The sequence below is a fragment of the Tachyglossus aculeatus genome, chromosome 17, assembly GCF_015852505.1.
Source record: "Tachyglossus aculeatus isolate mTacAcu1 chromosome 17, mTacAcu1.pri, whole genome shotgun sequence".
NCBI lineage: Eukaryota > Metazoa > Chordata > Mammalia > Monotremata > Tachyglossidae > Tachyglossus > Tachyglossus aculeatus.
In genome coordinates, this window is record NC_052082.1 from 40,161,120 (window position 1) to 40,179,494 (window position 18,375).

An 18,375-nucleotide genomic window follows, 5' to 3' on the forward strand; every position below is an offset into this window, starting at 1 on the left:
GTCTAACCAACTAGGTCACGTTACTTCTCAGGGTTTGCTGAGGTTCAAGTCTGGGAGTGATGTGGATGGCGTTGGCTATTGTCAAAGAGAGGGAGCGACGTGGATGCTGATGGCTGGTATCAGAGGATGCCTGCAATGTAGATGGGCTGGCTGATGCCAAAGTACGTGAGCCATTTGGATGGGGCTGGCTGAGGGATCCTGGGAGTGGTGGTGGGGCCGGATTTCCTGTGGCTGTTGGGGGTTGGGGGGGATGGGAGGTTGGGTGCAGGCTTGGCATTGGGGGAGACGCCATTGCTCCCGGGGGAGGCCGGTATTGTGTTTATGCCCCACCCTGGCAGTGTACCCTGGTCTTCCCATGGAGGAAATTTCACACCCAACCAACCAAACACCCTTCTCTTCAACCTCTGTCCACCACCTTCTCCCCCCTCAGGGCATAATTTCCCAAACCTCAGGCACGGGATCCCTAGGCTACAGCACATTAATATTGGCTCTGGACCTGGAACTCTCCACCTCATCCATGTCCCCATTTTCACCCTCCTCCTCCTCCTCTTTCTCTTCCTTTTTCTCTTTATCCTCCTCCACATTCTCCTTCTCCAACTCCATTTTTCTGTCTTCCTCCACCACCACCTCTTCTGTTTCTTCCTTCTCCTCCTTTTCTGCCTCTTCCTCTTTTCTCTTCTCTTTCTCTTCCATGATTTGGAGAATATGTTGGAATTCCTGGGCCAATCAATCATCTTTATTGAGCACTTACTGTGTGCAGAGCACTGTACTAAGTGCTTGGGAAGTACAAATTGGCAACATATAGAGACAGTCCCTACCCAACAGTGGGCTTACAGTCTAAAAGGGGGAGGCAGAGAACAAAATCAAACTTACTAACAAAATAAAATAAATAGAATAGACATGTACAAGTAAAATAAATAAATAAATAAATAAATAGAGTAATAAATATGCACAAACATATTTATGTACAAACATATTACGCATATTGTACAAACATATAAACATACAAACAAACATGGGCCAAATTCATATATGCCAGATGATTGAAATTTCACTTGCTTCACTTGTTTCTTCTGAAATGATTATCTTGTATCTATCCCAGCGCTCAATACACTACCTGGCACATAGCACTTACCAAATACCATAAAAAAGAACTTAGCAAGTATAATAATATTCACTCATCCACTCTCATACTCTTCATATACCTCTAATAATGTAAATTTACTTTAGATATACTAACTGGGTCTTGATTGTGCTACTCCTGAATATCAATGTAAGTTATTTCTTCCATCAAACCAAAATCCTTTAGGTACAACAAACAAGCTCATCAAAGAAAGCCTTCCAATCAGAAGGATGGGAGTTACTAGAAACTTGAGGAAGAAATGCAAAATTTTATTATTTATAAACACTCTCAATAATAATTCTTGCTTAGCTACAGTTTTTAATTATAAGAAGTAGAGTAATAATGAATGGTTTACATTTTCCTATGGTTTCCATAAATTCTTCATGAATAAAGTTATAGATGGCAGTCACTGAGGAGAAACACTCATTATCTGAAGAATAGCCTTGTAACTGTGAGTAATTTGATAGATCAAATCAGTTATTCCTTAATCTGAACAACATGCTCTCATATATCTTCATCACAATAATCCACTGATGTTTATGAGATTCTAAACAATAGTCTAGAATAATGTACATTTCCAGAGACAATAGAGTTGTTTGGAGCATTATAGGAATTCTTTGAAATGAAGATTTTCAATCACATAATTTTTAGTGATTTTTGAGTCAGCATTTGTGTTTTTCATCAGAAGAATAACTAGTACTTTGTTCACAAATATAAAACACTGAAGAAGAACAGTTTTCATGTAAAAATTCGTTTTCCAATCCATAATACACACATTTGCTTCTAGGGAATCGCTCTATCTTCGACGACCTGTGAAAAAGAAAGACATATTATGTCTAACGTTCAAGGAACGGAGTAGCATTGTCAACTGCTAAAGATGATTTTTATAAACAGTTCAAACAAAAATGGCTGACTTTCAAGCTTTTTTTACACCAACAGATTAAAAATTGCAGAGAGAAGTTCTGGCATGGGGTGGGTATTGCCTCTGATCATGTGGGAACAACATGCCAAACACACCACAGACTTAATTTGTAAAAGTCGTTCTCACCAACTGGCCACCCTGAGCCAGTTCTACCCACCCAATCCCAACCGGCCCTGCCTTTCTCACCCCTCTTGTGACTCCCTTTGACTACTCCCTTTGACTACTGTTTAGACTGTGCAGGAAGTAGCACCTTCACACTTCTCCCTTCTCAATCTGACCTACTAAATGTGCTCAGTCTCATCTCTCCCACCTAGGCCCTCTTATCTCTTGTCTGAAACTTCTTTCCCCTTCAAATCTGTTAGAACACAGCTCTCCCCAACTTTAAAACTTTCTGAAATCACATCTCCTCCAGGACAACTTCCCCTATTAATTATTCTCAGAACTTTTCTTAGGGTATTTGTTGAGCATTCATTCATTCTATCATATTAAGCACTTACTGTGTGCATCTTTAAAACTTTCTGAAATCACACCTCCTCCAGAACAACTTCCCCTATTAATTATTCTTCTCAGAATTTTTCTTGGGGTATCTGTTGAGCATTCATTCATTCAATTGTATTTATTAAGCACTTACTGTGTGCATCTTTAAAACTTTCTGAAATCACACCTCCTCCAGGACAACTTCCCCTATTAATTATTCTTCTCAGAACTTTTCTTAGGGTATCTGTTGAGCATTCATTCATTCAATCATATTTATTAAGCACTTACTGTGTGCAGAGCACTGTGCTAAGCACCTACTATGTGCCAGACACTATAATAAGGGCTGGGGTAGATTCAAAATAATCATGTCAGGCACAGCTCCTACCCCACAGAGGGCTCACATTCTCAATGTCCATTTTACACTACATTGAGGCACAAAAAAATTAAGTGACTTGCCCAAGGTCACACAGACCTTGATCCAGAGCCAGATCCTAGACCTTCTCAGCTCAGGTCTGCATTTCTGTATTCGCAGTCAGTCAGTCAATCGTTTGGATTCAGCACTTACTGGGAGCAGAGCACTGTACTAAGTGCTTTGGAGAGTACTCTGTAACAATGAACAGACACATTCCTTGCCCACAATGAGTTTACAGCCTAGAGGAACATAGAGACTAGAGGAGATACCAGTTGTACTTCTGTGCATCTTTCATTCCCTTTTATTAAAATACTAATTCACATGCATATACAGTCTTCCTTCACTACCCATCTGCAAATTATTTTAGTGACTATCTTCCTTGCTAGATTGTAAGGTCCCCTGAGGCAGAGATCATGCCTCCAAACACTTTTGTACTTTTCCAAGAACTTAGTACAATGTTCTGAATACAGTCAGTTCTCAGTAAGGAATAATGGCAGATTGATTGAACTCTTGTTCAAGGTCACAAGATTTGTGTTGATAAAGTTGTGGAAATTGAAGAAAGTGAGTGTTTAATCCATATAATAATAATAATGATGATGATGGCATTTATTAAGTGCTTACTATGTGCAAAGCACTGTTCTAAGCGCTGGGGAGGATACAAAGTGATAAGGTTGTCCCCCATGGGGCTCACAGTCTTCATCCCCATTTTACAGATGAGGTAACTGAGGTCCAGAGAAGTTAAGTGACTTGCCCAAAGTCACCCAGCTGACAAGTGGCGGAGCCAGGATTTGAACCCGTGACCCCTGACTCCCAAGCCCGGGCTCTTTCCACTGAGCCCCACTGCTTCTATATATGATGAGGACTCCTGAATTAGTATGGGAAAGGTGAAAGGATCCTTCTTTTCACACATTTTCTTCTTTTCCAGTCACTAAAATGTCTCAAAGAATGGAGAAGAGTTTGCATTTTCATTCATGTCACAGGGAGGGAGAGACATTTTCTGAGTGGGGGGAGAGGCACTGTGGATGTGTCCTCAGAATGGGATGAACGCACAAACCTAAACCTCTCTCTTTCTGTCATCCATTTTGGATTTCAAAGTTGGATTGTGGTTGCTTTGCTGTTCTACTCACATCAATATCCCTGGGCATTGGAGGCATCCTCCTCGTTCCCCTAGTTCAACTGGGAGAGACACCACAGGCCAGGTTCAGGAAATATGTACTCTGAGGATAGAGACTTACAGATCAGGGCAAAGAGCAGTACCATCTTCCCACAGCCAAGATTCAGTTGGGCCGTTATGAATCAGTCCAATCCAGTAGTACGATTTCAAATGTTTCAAGAAATTCTGATTGGAAACAAAAAAGAAATCACGAAAAATATTTCCTGCTCTGCTCTTTTATAATAATAGTAGTGACATGAGACCAAAGTGCTTGCTATGTGCCAACCATTGTACTAAGCACTGGGGAAATCCAAGTTAAAAAGGACAGACACAGTTCTTGGGCCACAATCTTAAGCAGGAGAGGGACTAGGCACTGAATCCCCATTTTGCTGATGAGGAAAGTGAAACACAGAGACAGTAAGTAACTTGCCCAAAGTCACACAGAAGGCAACGGTGGAGCTGGGATTAGAATCCAGGTCCTCTGACTCCTAGATCTGTTCTCTTTTCACTAGGCCACACTGCTTCTGAAGGGCAGCGTACCTCAGGAGGACACTGAGGGGAAAATAACCTATTGATAACCAAGAGCAAAATGCTTGAAATAACTGTCAGGCTATAATTGGACCTACAAACTCTTTAAAGACTCACACTACTCTCCAGGAGTTTTCCCTCCATGGCAGAAAATACTAGACATATATACTTGAACATACATTGAACTGATAGAAGAGTTTTATAGATACTGGATGCATTAAAGCTGCCTGCCAGGGTGTAAAAGCCATACAAATCATGTTGCAGATGAAAAATTGAGAGTAAGGGTTAAATTGTGGACATCAGACAAGGAAAAAGTAATTGAGACCAGAGTTGGGAAACTCTGAATGAGGATGAGATTAATGTATATTCCACTGTGAACCTAACCAATGGACTTCTTTTACCTAAAGAATGAACAATCTAATAATGTTAGGTAGTTCTTGAAAGCCACTCTTCAGGGAAGGAGCATAGCCTAGAGGAAATAGTGAAGGCCAGAGATTCCTTTGATCCTACCTCTGCCACTTGAATGGTCTTGAGTAAACCACTTCACTTCTCCAAGCTTCAGTTTCTTCATTTGCAAACTGGGGAAGCAATACCAGTTCTCTCTCCCATTTAGACCATGAGCCCCATGAAGGACAGGGACTGTGTCTGACCTGATTATTTTGTATCGATTCCAAAGTTTAGCACAGTGCTTGGCAAACACCACTATTACCATCTCTTCCCTGAGACCAAAGCAGGATTATAACTCTTCCAGGTGCGAATATAGACTGGGCATGGGATATGAGTTTAACCAGGGTGTGTGGGGTGATGGGGTTGGAGGAGGAGTAATTTTCACTGTATCGGCAGTCTCAGGCTCTGTTCTCCAGAAATGGGATGGAGATTTAGACTGGCCACTAAGCTCTTAGAGTTCACCTCTTTCGTGGAGTCTGGACGATTTCTCCCAGTTATTCTCATTTCATCATTGTCAGTGAAATTGATGGAGCGCCTATTGAAAGCAGAGTTCTAAACTGAAATCTTGAATACAACAGAAGTAGCATTCATGTTTCTGAACTTGAAGGAGACTACAATAATAATGATGATGATGGCATTTATTAACCGCTTACTATGTGCAGAGCACTGTTCTAAGCGCTGGGAAGGTTACAAGGTGATCGGGTTGTCCCATGGAGGGGGCTCACAGTCTTAATCCCCATTTTCCAGATGAAGGAACTGAGGCCCAGAGAAGTGAAGTGACTTGCCCAAAGTCACACAGCTGACAATTGGCGGAGCCGGGATTTGAACCCATGACCTCTGACTCCAAAGCCCGGGCTCTTTCCACTGAGCCACGCTGCTTCTCTAGTTGGGAAAGCAGACATACAAATCTATTTACAAGCAGTGAAAATAGAAGGTAGCATAGGTGCTAGAGCAGAGAGGTCATTGGTGTGAATATTATAATATTCTTATTAATCTCCATAAATTAAAGCCATCTCATCAGAGCCTCAGATTTGTTTAAGGGAAACCCAGCATTTGGGTATTGGAAAATGATTATGAGCTAAATTGCTATTCCCATTATCTTATTGATCATCATAATATTTCTGTGCTGTTGCTAAATAAATAGAGAAATCTCCTTAACATCTGGGAAGCGGCAGATCTGATAGGTGGTATTATAAGCCCATTGTAGATCAGTCACTCAGTGGATGGCTCAGAACAGTCAAAAATGAAGAATTGTAGACTATTAATTGAACACATAGTCTACTCCACCAATATACACCAGAAATTAGAAATTCAAATATGAATTTCTAGACTGTGAGCCCACTGTTGGGTAGGAACTGTCTCTATACGTTGCCAACTTGTACTTCCCGAGCGCTTAGTACAGTGCTCTGCACACAGTAAGCGCTCAACAAATACAATTGAATGAATGAATGAATGAATGAGAGAACACACTTCCAACTCTTCCCTGTCATCTATCTTCAGGAGACAGGAATTCTTATTCTTGCAGTCCATTTGACTGTCTTTCCAAGATCTGCTTTCTTTAGAAATGTAGTAACAGCTATTTCTGTCCCAGATCCAATTCTCTGGACAAGAGGCAGGGTAACATTCTAGAAATAGAAAAGAAAATATGATTCATCATTTTACATCACAATAATTTTAATAATAATAATAATAAAAGTGCTATAATAAAAACAATAAAATGAAAGTCAAGTGCTTACTATATGAAAAGCACTGCTCTAAGTACTGGCACAGATACAAGATGATCTGGGCAGACAGAGTTCCTGTCCCATTTGGGGCTCTCAATCTAAGTAGGAGGAATAGATATTGAATCTCCATTTTACAGCTGAGAAAACTGAGGCAAAATGAAGCAGTGTGGTCTAGTGGCTAGAGCCCGGGCCTTGGAGTCAGAAAGACCTGGGTTCTAATCCTGCCTCTGCCACTTGTCTGCCGTGTGACCTTGGACAAGTCACTTCACTGCTTCTTCTATCAACCCCAATGTTTAGTGTAGTGCTTGGTATATAGTAAGTGCTTAAGAAATACCACAATCGTTATCATCATCACACAGCAAGCAAGTGGCAGAGACAGGATTAGAACCCAGGTCCTCTCACTTCCAGAGGAAGTTCACACTTTCAAAAAACTTTCACTTCTGTTAGGTCCTTATATCCTCACCTCATCCTGGCAAGGTAGAGAGAGGCAAGGATTATCAACCCCACTTCACAGATGAAGGAACTGAGCTGTGGAATAATTAACTAGTCCAAGGACCCACAGAAGTTCAATGATAAAGCCTGTATCAGAAGCCAATTTGGTCTACTGATGCCCAGTTCTTCTTTTCTGTTCCTTGGATATATATATATATATATATATATATATATCGCTATTTTCATCCATATATTCTCCCTTTTCAAATAGGATGCTATCCATGGCAGGACACTGTGCAATTGTGGTTGAGAAGACAGATGTGACAGCAACTTTGTCCTCCACATCATTTGTACATATGACTTCACACATTCACCACAACTTTATCTGCTTCTCCTTTACCCTCCTGTCTCCATAATAGGCATAAACTTCTCCCTAGGACTAGAAGACAGAGGGGCAATGATTGTGTAGGTTTTTCTTGGGGTGTTCTATTGGTGCAACTCTCATTAGAGAAGCAGCGTGGCTCAGTGGAAAGAGCCCGGGCTTTGAAGTCAGGGGTCATGGGTTCGAATCCCGGCTCTGCCACTCGTCAGCTGTGTGACCTTGGGCAAGTCACTTCACTTCTCTGGGCCTCAGTTCCCTCATCTGCAAAATGGGGATGATAATTGTGAGCCCCACGTGGGACAACCTGATTACCTTGTATCTACCCCAGCACTTAGAACAGTGCTTGGCATATAGTAAGCACTTAACAAATACCAATATTATTATTATTATTTCAGAATGTGAGGTAAAATAAAGTCTTCCCAATAAATCAATGTTGTTTATTGAGTGTTTACTGGGCACAGAGTACTGTGCTAAGCACTTGGGAAAGTACACTAGAATAAAGGAGGAAGACACAATCCCAGCTCAGAAAGTCTGTTTTTCACCTTAATTCACAAAACAATATTATTATTACTTTAAGTGCTTACTATGTGTCAAGCATTGTTCTAAGCACTGGTGTAGATACATGTTAATCAGGTTGGATATAGTTCCTGACCCAGCTGGGGTTCACAGTTCAATTAATATCCACTCTATTTCACTGAAGAGCTAGAGACGAGCCATGTCTTGCCAAAGGACAAGAAATATGGATTGAATTTGAAGAACAAGATCTCCTTCAATCTGAAAATGAAAAATGTAAAGTTACCAACACCTACCTCTCTGGGATGTGGTGTTGGGAACTGAAGAAATTCTCTCAGATTCTTGGTTGGGAGGTTCTGTAGACATGACCAGAAGCAATATTAGTTATTATTTCAATGATTAAAATGGGATCAAGACAAAGTCGATATTCTAAGTCATCTGTCCACAATTCCAGAGGGAAAGAAATGCTGTTTCAGAATAATAATAATAATGGCATTTGTTAAGCGCTTACTATGTGCAAAGCACTGTTCTAAGTGTTGGGGAGGTTACAAGGTGATCAGGTTGTCCCATGGGGGGCTCACAGTCTTAATCCCCATTTTACAGATGAGGGAGCTGAGGCAAAGAGAAGTTAAGTAAGTTGCCCAAGGTCACACAGCTGACAGTTGGCGGAGCCGGGATTTGAACCCATGATCTCTGACTCCAAAGCCCAGGCCATAAGGGGAATAATGTACTGGGGCAGATCATTACTTTGTTACTTACAGATATTACTTACGTTTTGCCATCAGGTTCCCCAGTGCTAGCACAGTCGCCATAAGCCCCAGGCTCAGGACCCCCAGAGTCCCAGCCAGGAGCTGCCAGGGAGAAAACAGTGAATCTGGCAATGAGGGAAAGGGACACAGTAAGCAGAGGGAAAAGCAGAATGGGCCACCCTTCCTCCTCACTGGGTCAGAATTGGCAAACATCTGCCCTGAAGGACAAAAACGACTCTTCCAAAGGAACCCCTCTCTACCACTTTCCTCTTATCTGCTCTCCAGAAAGGTGACTGCTACTCTCTTAGGGTCCCTGGAATAGCACAAGATTTCCACCTCAAAGCCACCTCAGGATCGATCCGGCTATAAAAGGGAAATTATCCACATCCTTCGGAATCCAGCGAGTGATCATGCTTTGAAGGCTTTGCACTGAGAAAATGTTATTTTCCAAAGAACCTGCAGTCAAATTTGTTTTCAGTAATAAACTTACACTTTTGGTGGCTATTGTATTTGTTCCCCACTCAACATCCATCGTCTATAATCCCTTTGATGCCCGAAGCGATCAATAGCATAGTGAATGATCATTTCTATCAGGTCAAAAATTAAGAAGGAATTTCTCTCCTTATATGTCTATTAGCCCTCCTCACCCCTTTTTATTTTTAGATTGTGAGTTCACCCCAAGGAACAGGGATGAATCTAATTTTCACCTATGTATTCTTTCCCCGTGTTTAGTCCAGTGCTCTGCACACAGTAAGACCTTCATAAATACTATTTCTTCTATTGCTACTACTAGTTTCATTCTAGTTCTGTAAATATAAAATCGTAATGTGCATTACCTTCTTTCTTCAGATATATTTGTTGCCTTTTTTGCTTCTGGGATGGGTTGGGTTGTTTCATCTCTGCATAAACTACGTTCTGCTCACTCATCTTTGCAAAGGACTACAAAGAGTAAGGCCAGCATATATGTGAATATGGCATAGAAACAGTGTGGCTCAGCGAAAAGAGCTCGGGCTTGGGAGTCAGAGGTCATGGGTTCTAATCCCGGCTCCACCATTTGTCTGCTTTGTGACCTTGGGCAAGTCACTTACTGTCTCTGTGCCTCAGTTCCCTCATCTGTAAAATGGTGATTAAGACTGTGAGCCCCACGTGGGACAACCTGATTACCTTCTATCTATCCCAGAGCTTAGAACAGTGCTTGGCACGTAGTAAGCGCTTAGCAAATACCATCATCATCATCATCATGGTGGAAGCATTATGGAGAGTGAAGAGTCAGGTAAAACAGCGACCACAAGGCTCATCTTTTCACCATGAAAGATACAGCCTAATGAATCCATGGTCTTAGCCATCCTCAGAGCTTCATGATGGAAGACAAATTCAATCACTCAATCAATAGTATTTATTGAACACTAACTGTGTGCAGAGCACTGTACTAAGCACTTGAGAGAGTACAACACAGCAATGTATCACATTCCCTGCCCACATCGAGCTTATTGAGAATTATTAAGAGAGATATCCCCATCCTTTCCTTCATTCCACTTGTGAATGGTGGCATACAAAGGACAGACTGACTAACAGAAGAAAAGAAGGCAACTTGAAAAAAAGATTCCTTATGTACATACATGGGTGTACTCTATTTCCCAAATCATCTCCTGGCTGAAAAGTTACTAAATGATCTTTATAGACAATAATTAGAATCATTATTATGGTTACTTTTATCCTTTGCATATTCTATGAGTTTCCATTTAATAACATGTAGAGATGTTGGGAAAATTCCTTCAAATGTATTGAACCTAACTGCCCTGAAAAATACTGGTGGGCCCAGAATCAGATAAATGAGGAATATGAATGAAGTGTAGAATCTATGGCTCTTCCCCTCAAGTCGCTTACAATTTAAGGGAAGACAACCCACAGGTGATTCATCCATCTTCAAGACTTAACATATAGAGAAATGAGTCAATGGGAGTAGAAGTGATACTTAAAAGGCATTTCCCAATCACATATTCACCCCATCCAATGTCATATCAATTGTTCACAGTATATCAAATATATTCTTAAGACGTGGGAGTTGTTACCAGCCTGATCAAACCCCAGTCTTTACCAGACCAGGCCAGTATTAATAATTTTTATTGGACAACTACTGGGTTGAATGAACCGTACTGAGGGCATGAGAAAACCCAACAGAGAAAGAGATGTTCCTTGCCAACGGAGATCTAATGGGTTAAACCAGCATGCAAACTGTTACAAGCAGAATAATTAGAATAAATAATTGAACTATACACATAGCCACAAGTGCTGAGGAAGGGTAAAAATAAATGTTTAAGAATTAGAGGGCGTTGTTGGGTTGATGCGATCGGGGTGCTGGAAATAAATTTAAGGCAGCTGGAGGTACCCTGTGGGTTTAAGAAGACAGAGTAGAAATGCAGGGATAAGAAAGTTTAGGATCTGAACCATCGTGAGAGACGTTAAGCAGTAAGAATTTTGGAGCTGGCAATTACAGATATTTCCTCAAAATGCAGATTTTCCATACACGATAATATCAATCGTTAAATGGTATTCTTGGGGAGAGTGCAATACAAAAAATTGGTAATAACCTGGTTATCAGTGTGTTAGATATCTTGGTGTTCAGATGGTCTTCTACAGTGTATTACTAAATTACAGAGAATATGCAAGTAATGCATCCTACATACACATTTCTAATTTATATATGAAACACGAATGGAAAGAGATGATCTTAGACTCTAATAGCTCTTTCGAGTTAAGTAATCTCCCTCTTTTCCCAAATCTAAATAGATCAATCAGTCATTGGTATTAATTGCACACTTGCTCTATGCAGAGCATTGCAATAAACCCTTGGGCAAGTCGCTTGACTTCTCTGTGCCTCAGTTCCCTCATCTGTAAAATGGGAAGTAAGACTGTGAGCCCCACGTGGTACAACCTGATAATCTTGTATCCTCCCCAGTGCTTAGAACAGTGCTTTGCACGGAGTAAGAACTTAATAAATGTCATCATCATTATTATTATTATTGGGAGGAATAAATTGTAAGAATGGTAAATACCTGCTCGGAGAAGGGATTTTCCAGTACTTTTGGCAGGAGAGTCGGGTCCTGAGTACCGAAGGATGGATGAGAAGCTGAGAAAGCCAACCGGCTCTATGTCCCCCAGGGAGAAACCCAGTGAGAGACACAGCAAGTCTGGTGGCTCAGTTACAATTGTTCAGAATGGGCTGAGGGCGGAACATATCTTCACTGCACAAAGCTCTGGATGGAACACACAGGAAGTCTTCACACTGTAACTGGTTTGAAGTCTGCTCTCCTTACTGTATTTGCTCAGAACTCAAAGGTCTTTCATATCTCTGACTTTATCTACAGGTCTCATAGCAACATTTTCAGGGGTTAATTATAAGGAAAAATCTTTTGAAATAGAGTTTAAATCAAATCCAGGATTCTGATGTTTCCCATCATTTCTTATACGCATAGAGTCTTATATATAAGCGTATAAATATCCCCACCTCTGAGCCAGGATGGTGACACTAAGCTCGTTGTGGGCAGGGATTTTGTCTGCTTAATGTTATATCATACTCTCCCAAGTGTTTAGTACAGTGGTCTGCATGCAGTGAGCCCTCAATAAATACGATTGAGTGAATTAATGAATGAATGAACTACTACTGGCTTTCTACAGTTGTTTAACTTACTTTTCTTATTAGAATGTTGTGATTTTAAAATTGTCTGTTCCTACTAGAGAAGCAGTGTCATCTAGTGGAGTGTGGGCCTCAGACTCAAAGAACTTGGATTCTAAGCCCAGCCTCATCATTTGCCATCATATTTAAGTATTAACTAGAATGCCAAGGTTTAAAAATGGCAAATTCCTGCTCCAAATGGAATTTTCTAGGGTCTTTGGTAGAGGAAGCAGGTTATGGAGTCTGAAACTCCAGCCCAGATGTGAGCCCTGTGAGGGACAAGGGACTGTATCCAACCTAACTGAGAAGCAGTGTGGCTCAGTGGAAAGAACACAGGCTTTGGAGTCAGAGGTCATGGGTTCAAATCCCAGCTCCACCAATTATCAGCTGTGTGACTGGGCAAGTCACTTAACTTCTCTGTGCCTCATTACCTCATCTGTAAAATGGGGATTAAAACTGTGAGCCCCCCGTGGGACAACCTGATCACCTTGTAACCTCCCCAGTGCTTAGAATGGTGCTTTGCACATAGTAAATGCTTAATAAATGCCATCATTATTATTATTATTAATTAAGTTGCATCTACTCCAGCACTTAAAACAGTGTTTGACACTTAGTCAGTGCTTAATAAATACCACAAACAATCATTATTCATGAGTGATGACTGTAGAAGTGACATGCCTAGGGTGTTGTGAAATAATTTGGGAGGGTGTTCAATAGGAGGGTGGGATTTCAGAGGATCTCTGAAGATGGGAAGAGCTGTGGTTTGGTTGAGTGGAGGAAGTTCAAGGACTGTGAAGCATTGTGAGAAAGGGATCAGAGATGGTAGAGTGGAGAGCAGGGTGGTGGTAAAATGTGAGCTGGAAAAGAGCACAGAGTTGGGAAGTAGCAGTTGAAGAGAAAGATTTGCTAAATTAGGAGAGATGGAGAGAGTCTTGAGGACAATTGTTAGGATTTTTGCTTGATACAGTGGGAGGGGGATACCCATTGGAGGTTTTTCAGGAGTGAGAGGTACTAACACAGCAGTGTTTCAGTACATAAGGTAACAGTATAGAATGACTGGGGAAAGTCTCTGAAGCACGTTGAAGGGAGTGAGGCGATTGATCAGGTAATGAAACCATGCTTTGCCAAGAGCTTGAACAACAGTAGTATCTACTTGGGTGGAAACAAAGAACAAATCCAGGAAATGTTAAGGAAGAAGAACCATCTAAGGTATTTATCAGTTTACCAAATGATACTCATCGCAGATTTGAACCATTCTTGTTTTTGTGTCACGGTCATCATCATCGTAATGATTCAACACCATCGGCAGCTGCTGTCCCTACACTCAAACATTTACAATTTAATGAGTGATAAATGTGAACAAAAATTTCCAAATATTTAATAGTTAAAAGCAGAAGGACATAGATAAGAGCGAGCTATAATCTTTATTCAGTTTTACCACTGTGTTAAATACAGTGATGCCCACTGTTGGGTAGGGACTGTCTCTATATGTTGCCAAATTGTACTTCCCAAGCGCTTAGTACAGTGCTCTGCACACAGTAAGCGCTCAATAAATACAATTGATGATGATGATGCTTACAAAATAAATAACTCAGTCCTGGTGCCCATTCCCCAAGGGGCTCACAATCTATCTTGGTGATAGGTATCAAAGAAAACCTCTCAGACTCTGCGTCTTGTTCAAGTGGGTATGTCAGTGATGACTTTATTTCTACTAGCGCTAACAGGAAGCAGAAGTTCACAGAGTTTCCTCTGTTAGTCAAAAGATCAGCTCACTTCCATGTAATACAGTTTCTTTACAGTTGTTACAACATCCACAATACACGATACAGATTTTAATACAGGCAGCAGTAAATTCTCCCCCAGGGGCAATTGCCTGACCCTGCTACAGTAGAAGCCAAGTGAGCAGATACTACTAATAATAATGATGATGATGGTATTTGTTAAGCGCTTACTCTGTGCAAAGCACTGTTCTAAGCACTGGGGGGATACAAGGTGATCAGGTTGTCCCACATGGGCTCACAGTCTTCATCCCCATTTTACAGATGAGGTAACTGAGGCCTAGTGAAGTGACTTGCCCAAAGTCACACAGCTGACAAGCGGCAGAGCTGGGATTAGAACCCACTGAGCCCACTGCTTTTCTGCCTCTGAACAAAAAGGGGAGAGTGAACAAAAAGGGGAGGCTACCTGATGTGCTCGCTCAGAGTAGCAAGCTCAACGGTACTTGTGGTTTTCTTGTTATGAGGCAATCAAGTGGGCTGAGAGGCAAAACAGTTCAGAAGAGATGGGCAGAGAGAGAAGGGAGGAAAATGCCCTAACTATTGAGCTCCCACATAGGAATGAAATGACAAAACCCCCTATAAGTGACTAATTAAATAAAAGAAACAACACTGTTAATTTGCCTCAACCATTTTGCTTTTATTTGCTATTATTATTATTATTTGCTATTATTGTTATTATTCTTTTTGCCTTGGTTAGCACTCTCAGATTACAGCTGTTTATTCCACTGTTGTCCACAAGGTATGCATATATACAAGTGTCCTTTGTTTTCAAAGATGATACAACAGATGGTAGATTCATTCTAATGCATGTGAATGTAGTTGAAACATTCTACTGGAAAGCAGCCCATCTCCCAACTGCTTCCATCTTCCAACCAGATACTCTTATGACTCATTGTTTGAGATGGTGCTTTATAAATTATTTTAACTGCTTATCCTGTTCATCTCTGAGGTATCTCTCTGCACTGCCTACTATCTACCAGCTGCTTAGCTATTCTGCAGTCATTCATTATTCCACATTAATGCAAGCACTTATCCTAACCTGCCTCGATTTTTGTATCAGCCTCCTTGCTGACCTCCTAGCCTCCTGTCTATCCTCACTCCAGTTCATACTTCTCTCTGCTGCCCGGATTATTTTCCTTCAAAAATGTTCAGACTGTGTTTTCCCTTAGAATGAAAACTGGAGTTGGATGAGGCTGAAAATACCAATGCTCGACTGACAATCTATACTACCCTCTATGATATGAATGCAGGTGCTTTCCACGTTGATGGGTTAATCTGTAACACCTGTTCCTGTTGTTGAGGTTGCCTTTAAGTTTTTAAGATTTCCAAAACATCTGCAAAAAGAAAGCAGCCTCTCTCTGAACTGTTTCCTGCTGCTTTGGTCTTCCAACAGAATAGTCTTATGGCTCTTCGTTTGAGATGGTGCTTTATTAATTATTTTAATGGTTTATTCTGTTTCTCTGGCTTGGAGGTGTCTCTGTACATTCCCCCTTGACCAGCTATCCTTCTGTTATTAATTCTTCTCACATGTTCTCCCTCCCACCCAAGCTGAGCTGTGTTGGTGTGAACTTGCTGTCAGTGGTAGTAGCTGACTGCATTCCAGGAGCTTGCTTGTAATCTTGTTATCCAAAGATATGTGTTCTGCATCTTACAGTCGTAGAGAAGTTTATTTGTCTGGTTTGGTGATGGGTGCTGTAATTTGAATATGCTCTCCTTTGGGAAAGTAAGTCAGAGGTAGGAGTTTGGTGTTAGAAAGCATGATTCAGTGACGTTTGGGGTCTATTTTGCTATTTTCCTTTCCTGGTACCTGGTTGTAATTTTGTTCCACATACCCTGAAATAGTTTGTATTTGCTTTGGTTCTTGGTTTAAAGTTTTGAAATTTAATGGATCTATCGATCAATCATTGTCTGTCTCCCCCTTCTAGACTGTGAGCCTGCTGTTGGGTAGGGACCTTCTCTATATGTTGCCAACTTGTACTCCCCAAGTGCTTAGTACAGTGCCCTGTACACAGTAAGCACTCAATAAATATGATTGAATGAATGAATCAGTGGTATTTACTGAACATTTACTGCTTGCAGAACGCTGTACTAAGCAATATAGCCCAGCATGGGCCCAGGAGTCCAATAAGACCTGGGTTCTAATCCCAGCTCAGCCACTTGTTTGTTGGGTGACTTTGGGCAAGTCACTTTATTTTTCTGTGCCTAAGTTACTTCATACGTAAAATGGGGTTTAGGACTGTAACCCCATGAGGCACAGGGACTGAATCCAACATGATTTAATTGTATCCACCCCAGCACTTAGTATAGTGCCTGGCACATAGTAAGCACTTAAAAAATACCACAATTATTATTGCAATAAAATAGAGTTGATAGACCTGTTCCCTGTGCTGGCACATAGTAAGCACTTAACAAATACGACAATTATTATTGCAATGAAATAGAGTTGATAGACCTGTTCCCTGTCCCAAAGGAGCTTACAGTATAATAATAATAACAATGTTGGTATTTGTTAAGTGCTTACTATGTTCCAAGCACTGTTCTAAGCACTGGTGGGTGGGTGGATACAAGGTAATCGAGGTTGTCCTATGTGGGATTCACAGTCTTAATCCCCATTTTACAGATGAGGTAACTGAGGCACAGAGAAGTTAAGTGACTTGCCCAAAGTCACACAGCTAACAGGTGGCGGAGTTAAGATTAGAACCCACGACCTCTGACTCCCAAGCCCGGGCTCTTTCCACTGAGCCATGCTGCTTCTCATAAGTATAGAAGGGAACAGAGACATTAAAATTAATTATAAATTACGTGGGGCTGAGGATGGGGTGAATATCAAGTGCCAGGGTGATACAGGAGGGAGAGGGAGTAGAGGAAATGATCTATATCTACACCTTCCTCTGACTCTCAATCTTGAGTGTTACCAAAATTACTTTCTTATTTCTGGTACTATTTTAAATCTCATAATATTATTTTCTCACCACAGTAAGCTATGGATGTGTTTTCCTCTGTTCTGACATCTAGTAGCTTAAACTAGTAGTTGAATAAGAGGAAGTGTTTATAAAATAGTGATATCTCCCTTCCATTCTCACCCACTTCATGTCTCCAAAAAGTTCCAAGTTGACTCTAGATATGCCAAATAGGCCTTTCATTCATTCAATTGTATTTATTGAGTGCTTACTGTGTGTAGAGCACGGTAGTAAACATTTGGGAAAGTACAATACAATGCTAAACAGTGACATTCCGTGCCCACAATGAGGTTACAGTCCAGATGGGGGGTCACAGACATCAAGGCAAATAAATAAAAATGATATAATGTACCCAAGTGCTGTGGGGCTAGGAGGGGGGAAGAACAAAGGGAGCCAGTCAGGGCAGCACATATGGAAGTGGAAGATGAGGAAAAGTGTGGCTTTGTCTGGGAAGGCCTCTTGAAGCAGATGTGCCTTCAATAAGGCTTTGAAGCAGGGGAGATTAGTTGTCTTGGATTAGAGGAGGGAAGTTGTTCTGTCTAGGTCAGAGGCAGGAGATGGGCTAGCAGTTGGTTGCTTGATTGTCCTATTTCTGAATATCAAAATAAATCATTTATCATACAAATCAAACACCAAACTGCTAGAGATAGCCTTTTAATCAGAAATATTAAAATGACAAGATTCATGTGAATTAATCAATTTTATTATTTTATAAACATGCTCAATAATGAATCCAGTTTAGCCAGTCTTTTTCCCAAGCAGGATAACACTTTTGCACAAAAATGATAATTATTTGCTTCCATTTTCTTGACATTGAGATGATAATAGCTTATAATTATTCAAGAACAAATTTAGATAATGGTCACTGAGAGGAAGCTCTTATTAGCTGAAGAATATCTTCCAATTGTGGACAACATGATAGATCAATTCCTCATTCTGAATACAACTCAAACCCTTATCTTTAACCACAATAAACTACTGACCTGCATGAGATTGTACACAATAATTTAAAATAGCATAATTTCTAACAAAACAAAGGCATTTCAAACAATATGGGGGGATCTCAAAATAATTTTAGTGGTTTATCATTTTTCTAAAT

General features: G+C 40.8%; 1 protein-coding gene across 1 annotated transcript; it reads right to left on the reverse strand.

Moving 5' to 3' along the window:
- Positions 1–1,702: 1,702 nt before the first annotated feature.
- On the reverse strand, positions 1,703–12,001 carry LOC119939686 (natural killer cells antigen CD94-like). Its single transcript, XM_038759856.1, has 7 exons — positions 11,919–12,001; positions 9,699–9,801; positions 8,886–8,987; positions 8,410–8,469; positions 6,533–6,687; positions 4,170–4,273; positions 1,703–1,933 (listed from the first exon to the last, which is right to left on the reverse strand). The coding sequence occupies exons 2-7, from the start codon at positions 9,787–9,789 to the stop codon at positions 1,786–1,788; spliced, it is 660 nt and encodes a 219-aa protein (XP_038615784.1). The 5' UTR covers positions 9,790–9,801; positions 11,919–12,001; the 3' UTR covers positions 1,703–1,785.
- Positions 12,002–18,375: the final 6,374 nt, after the last annotated feature.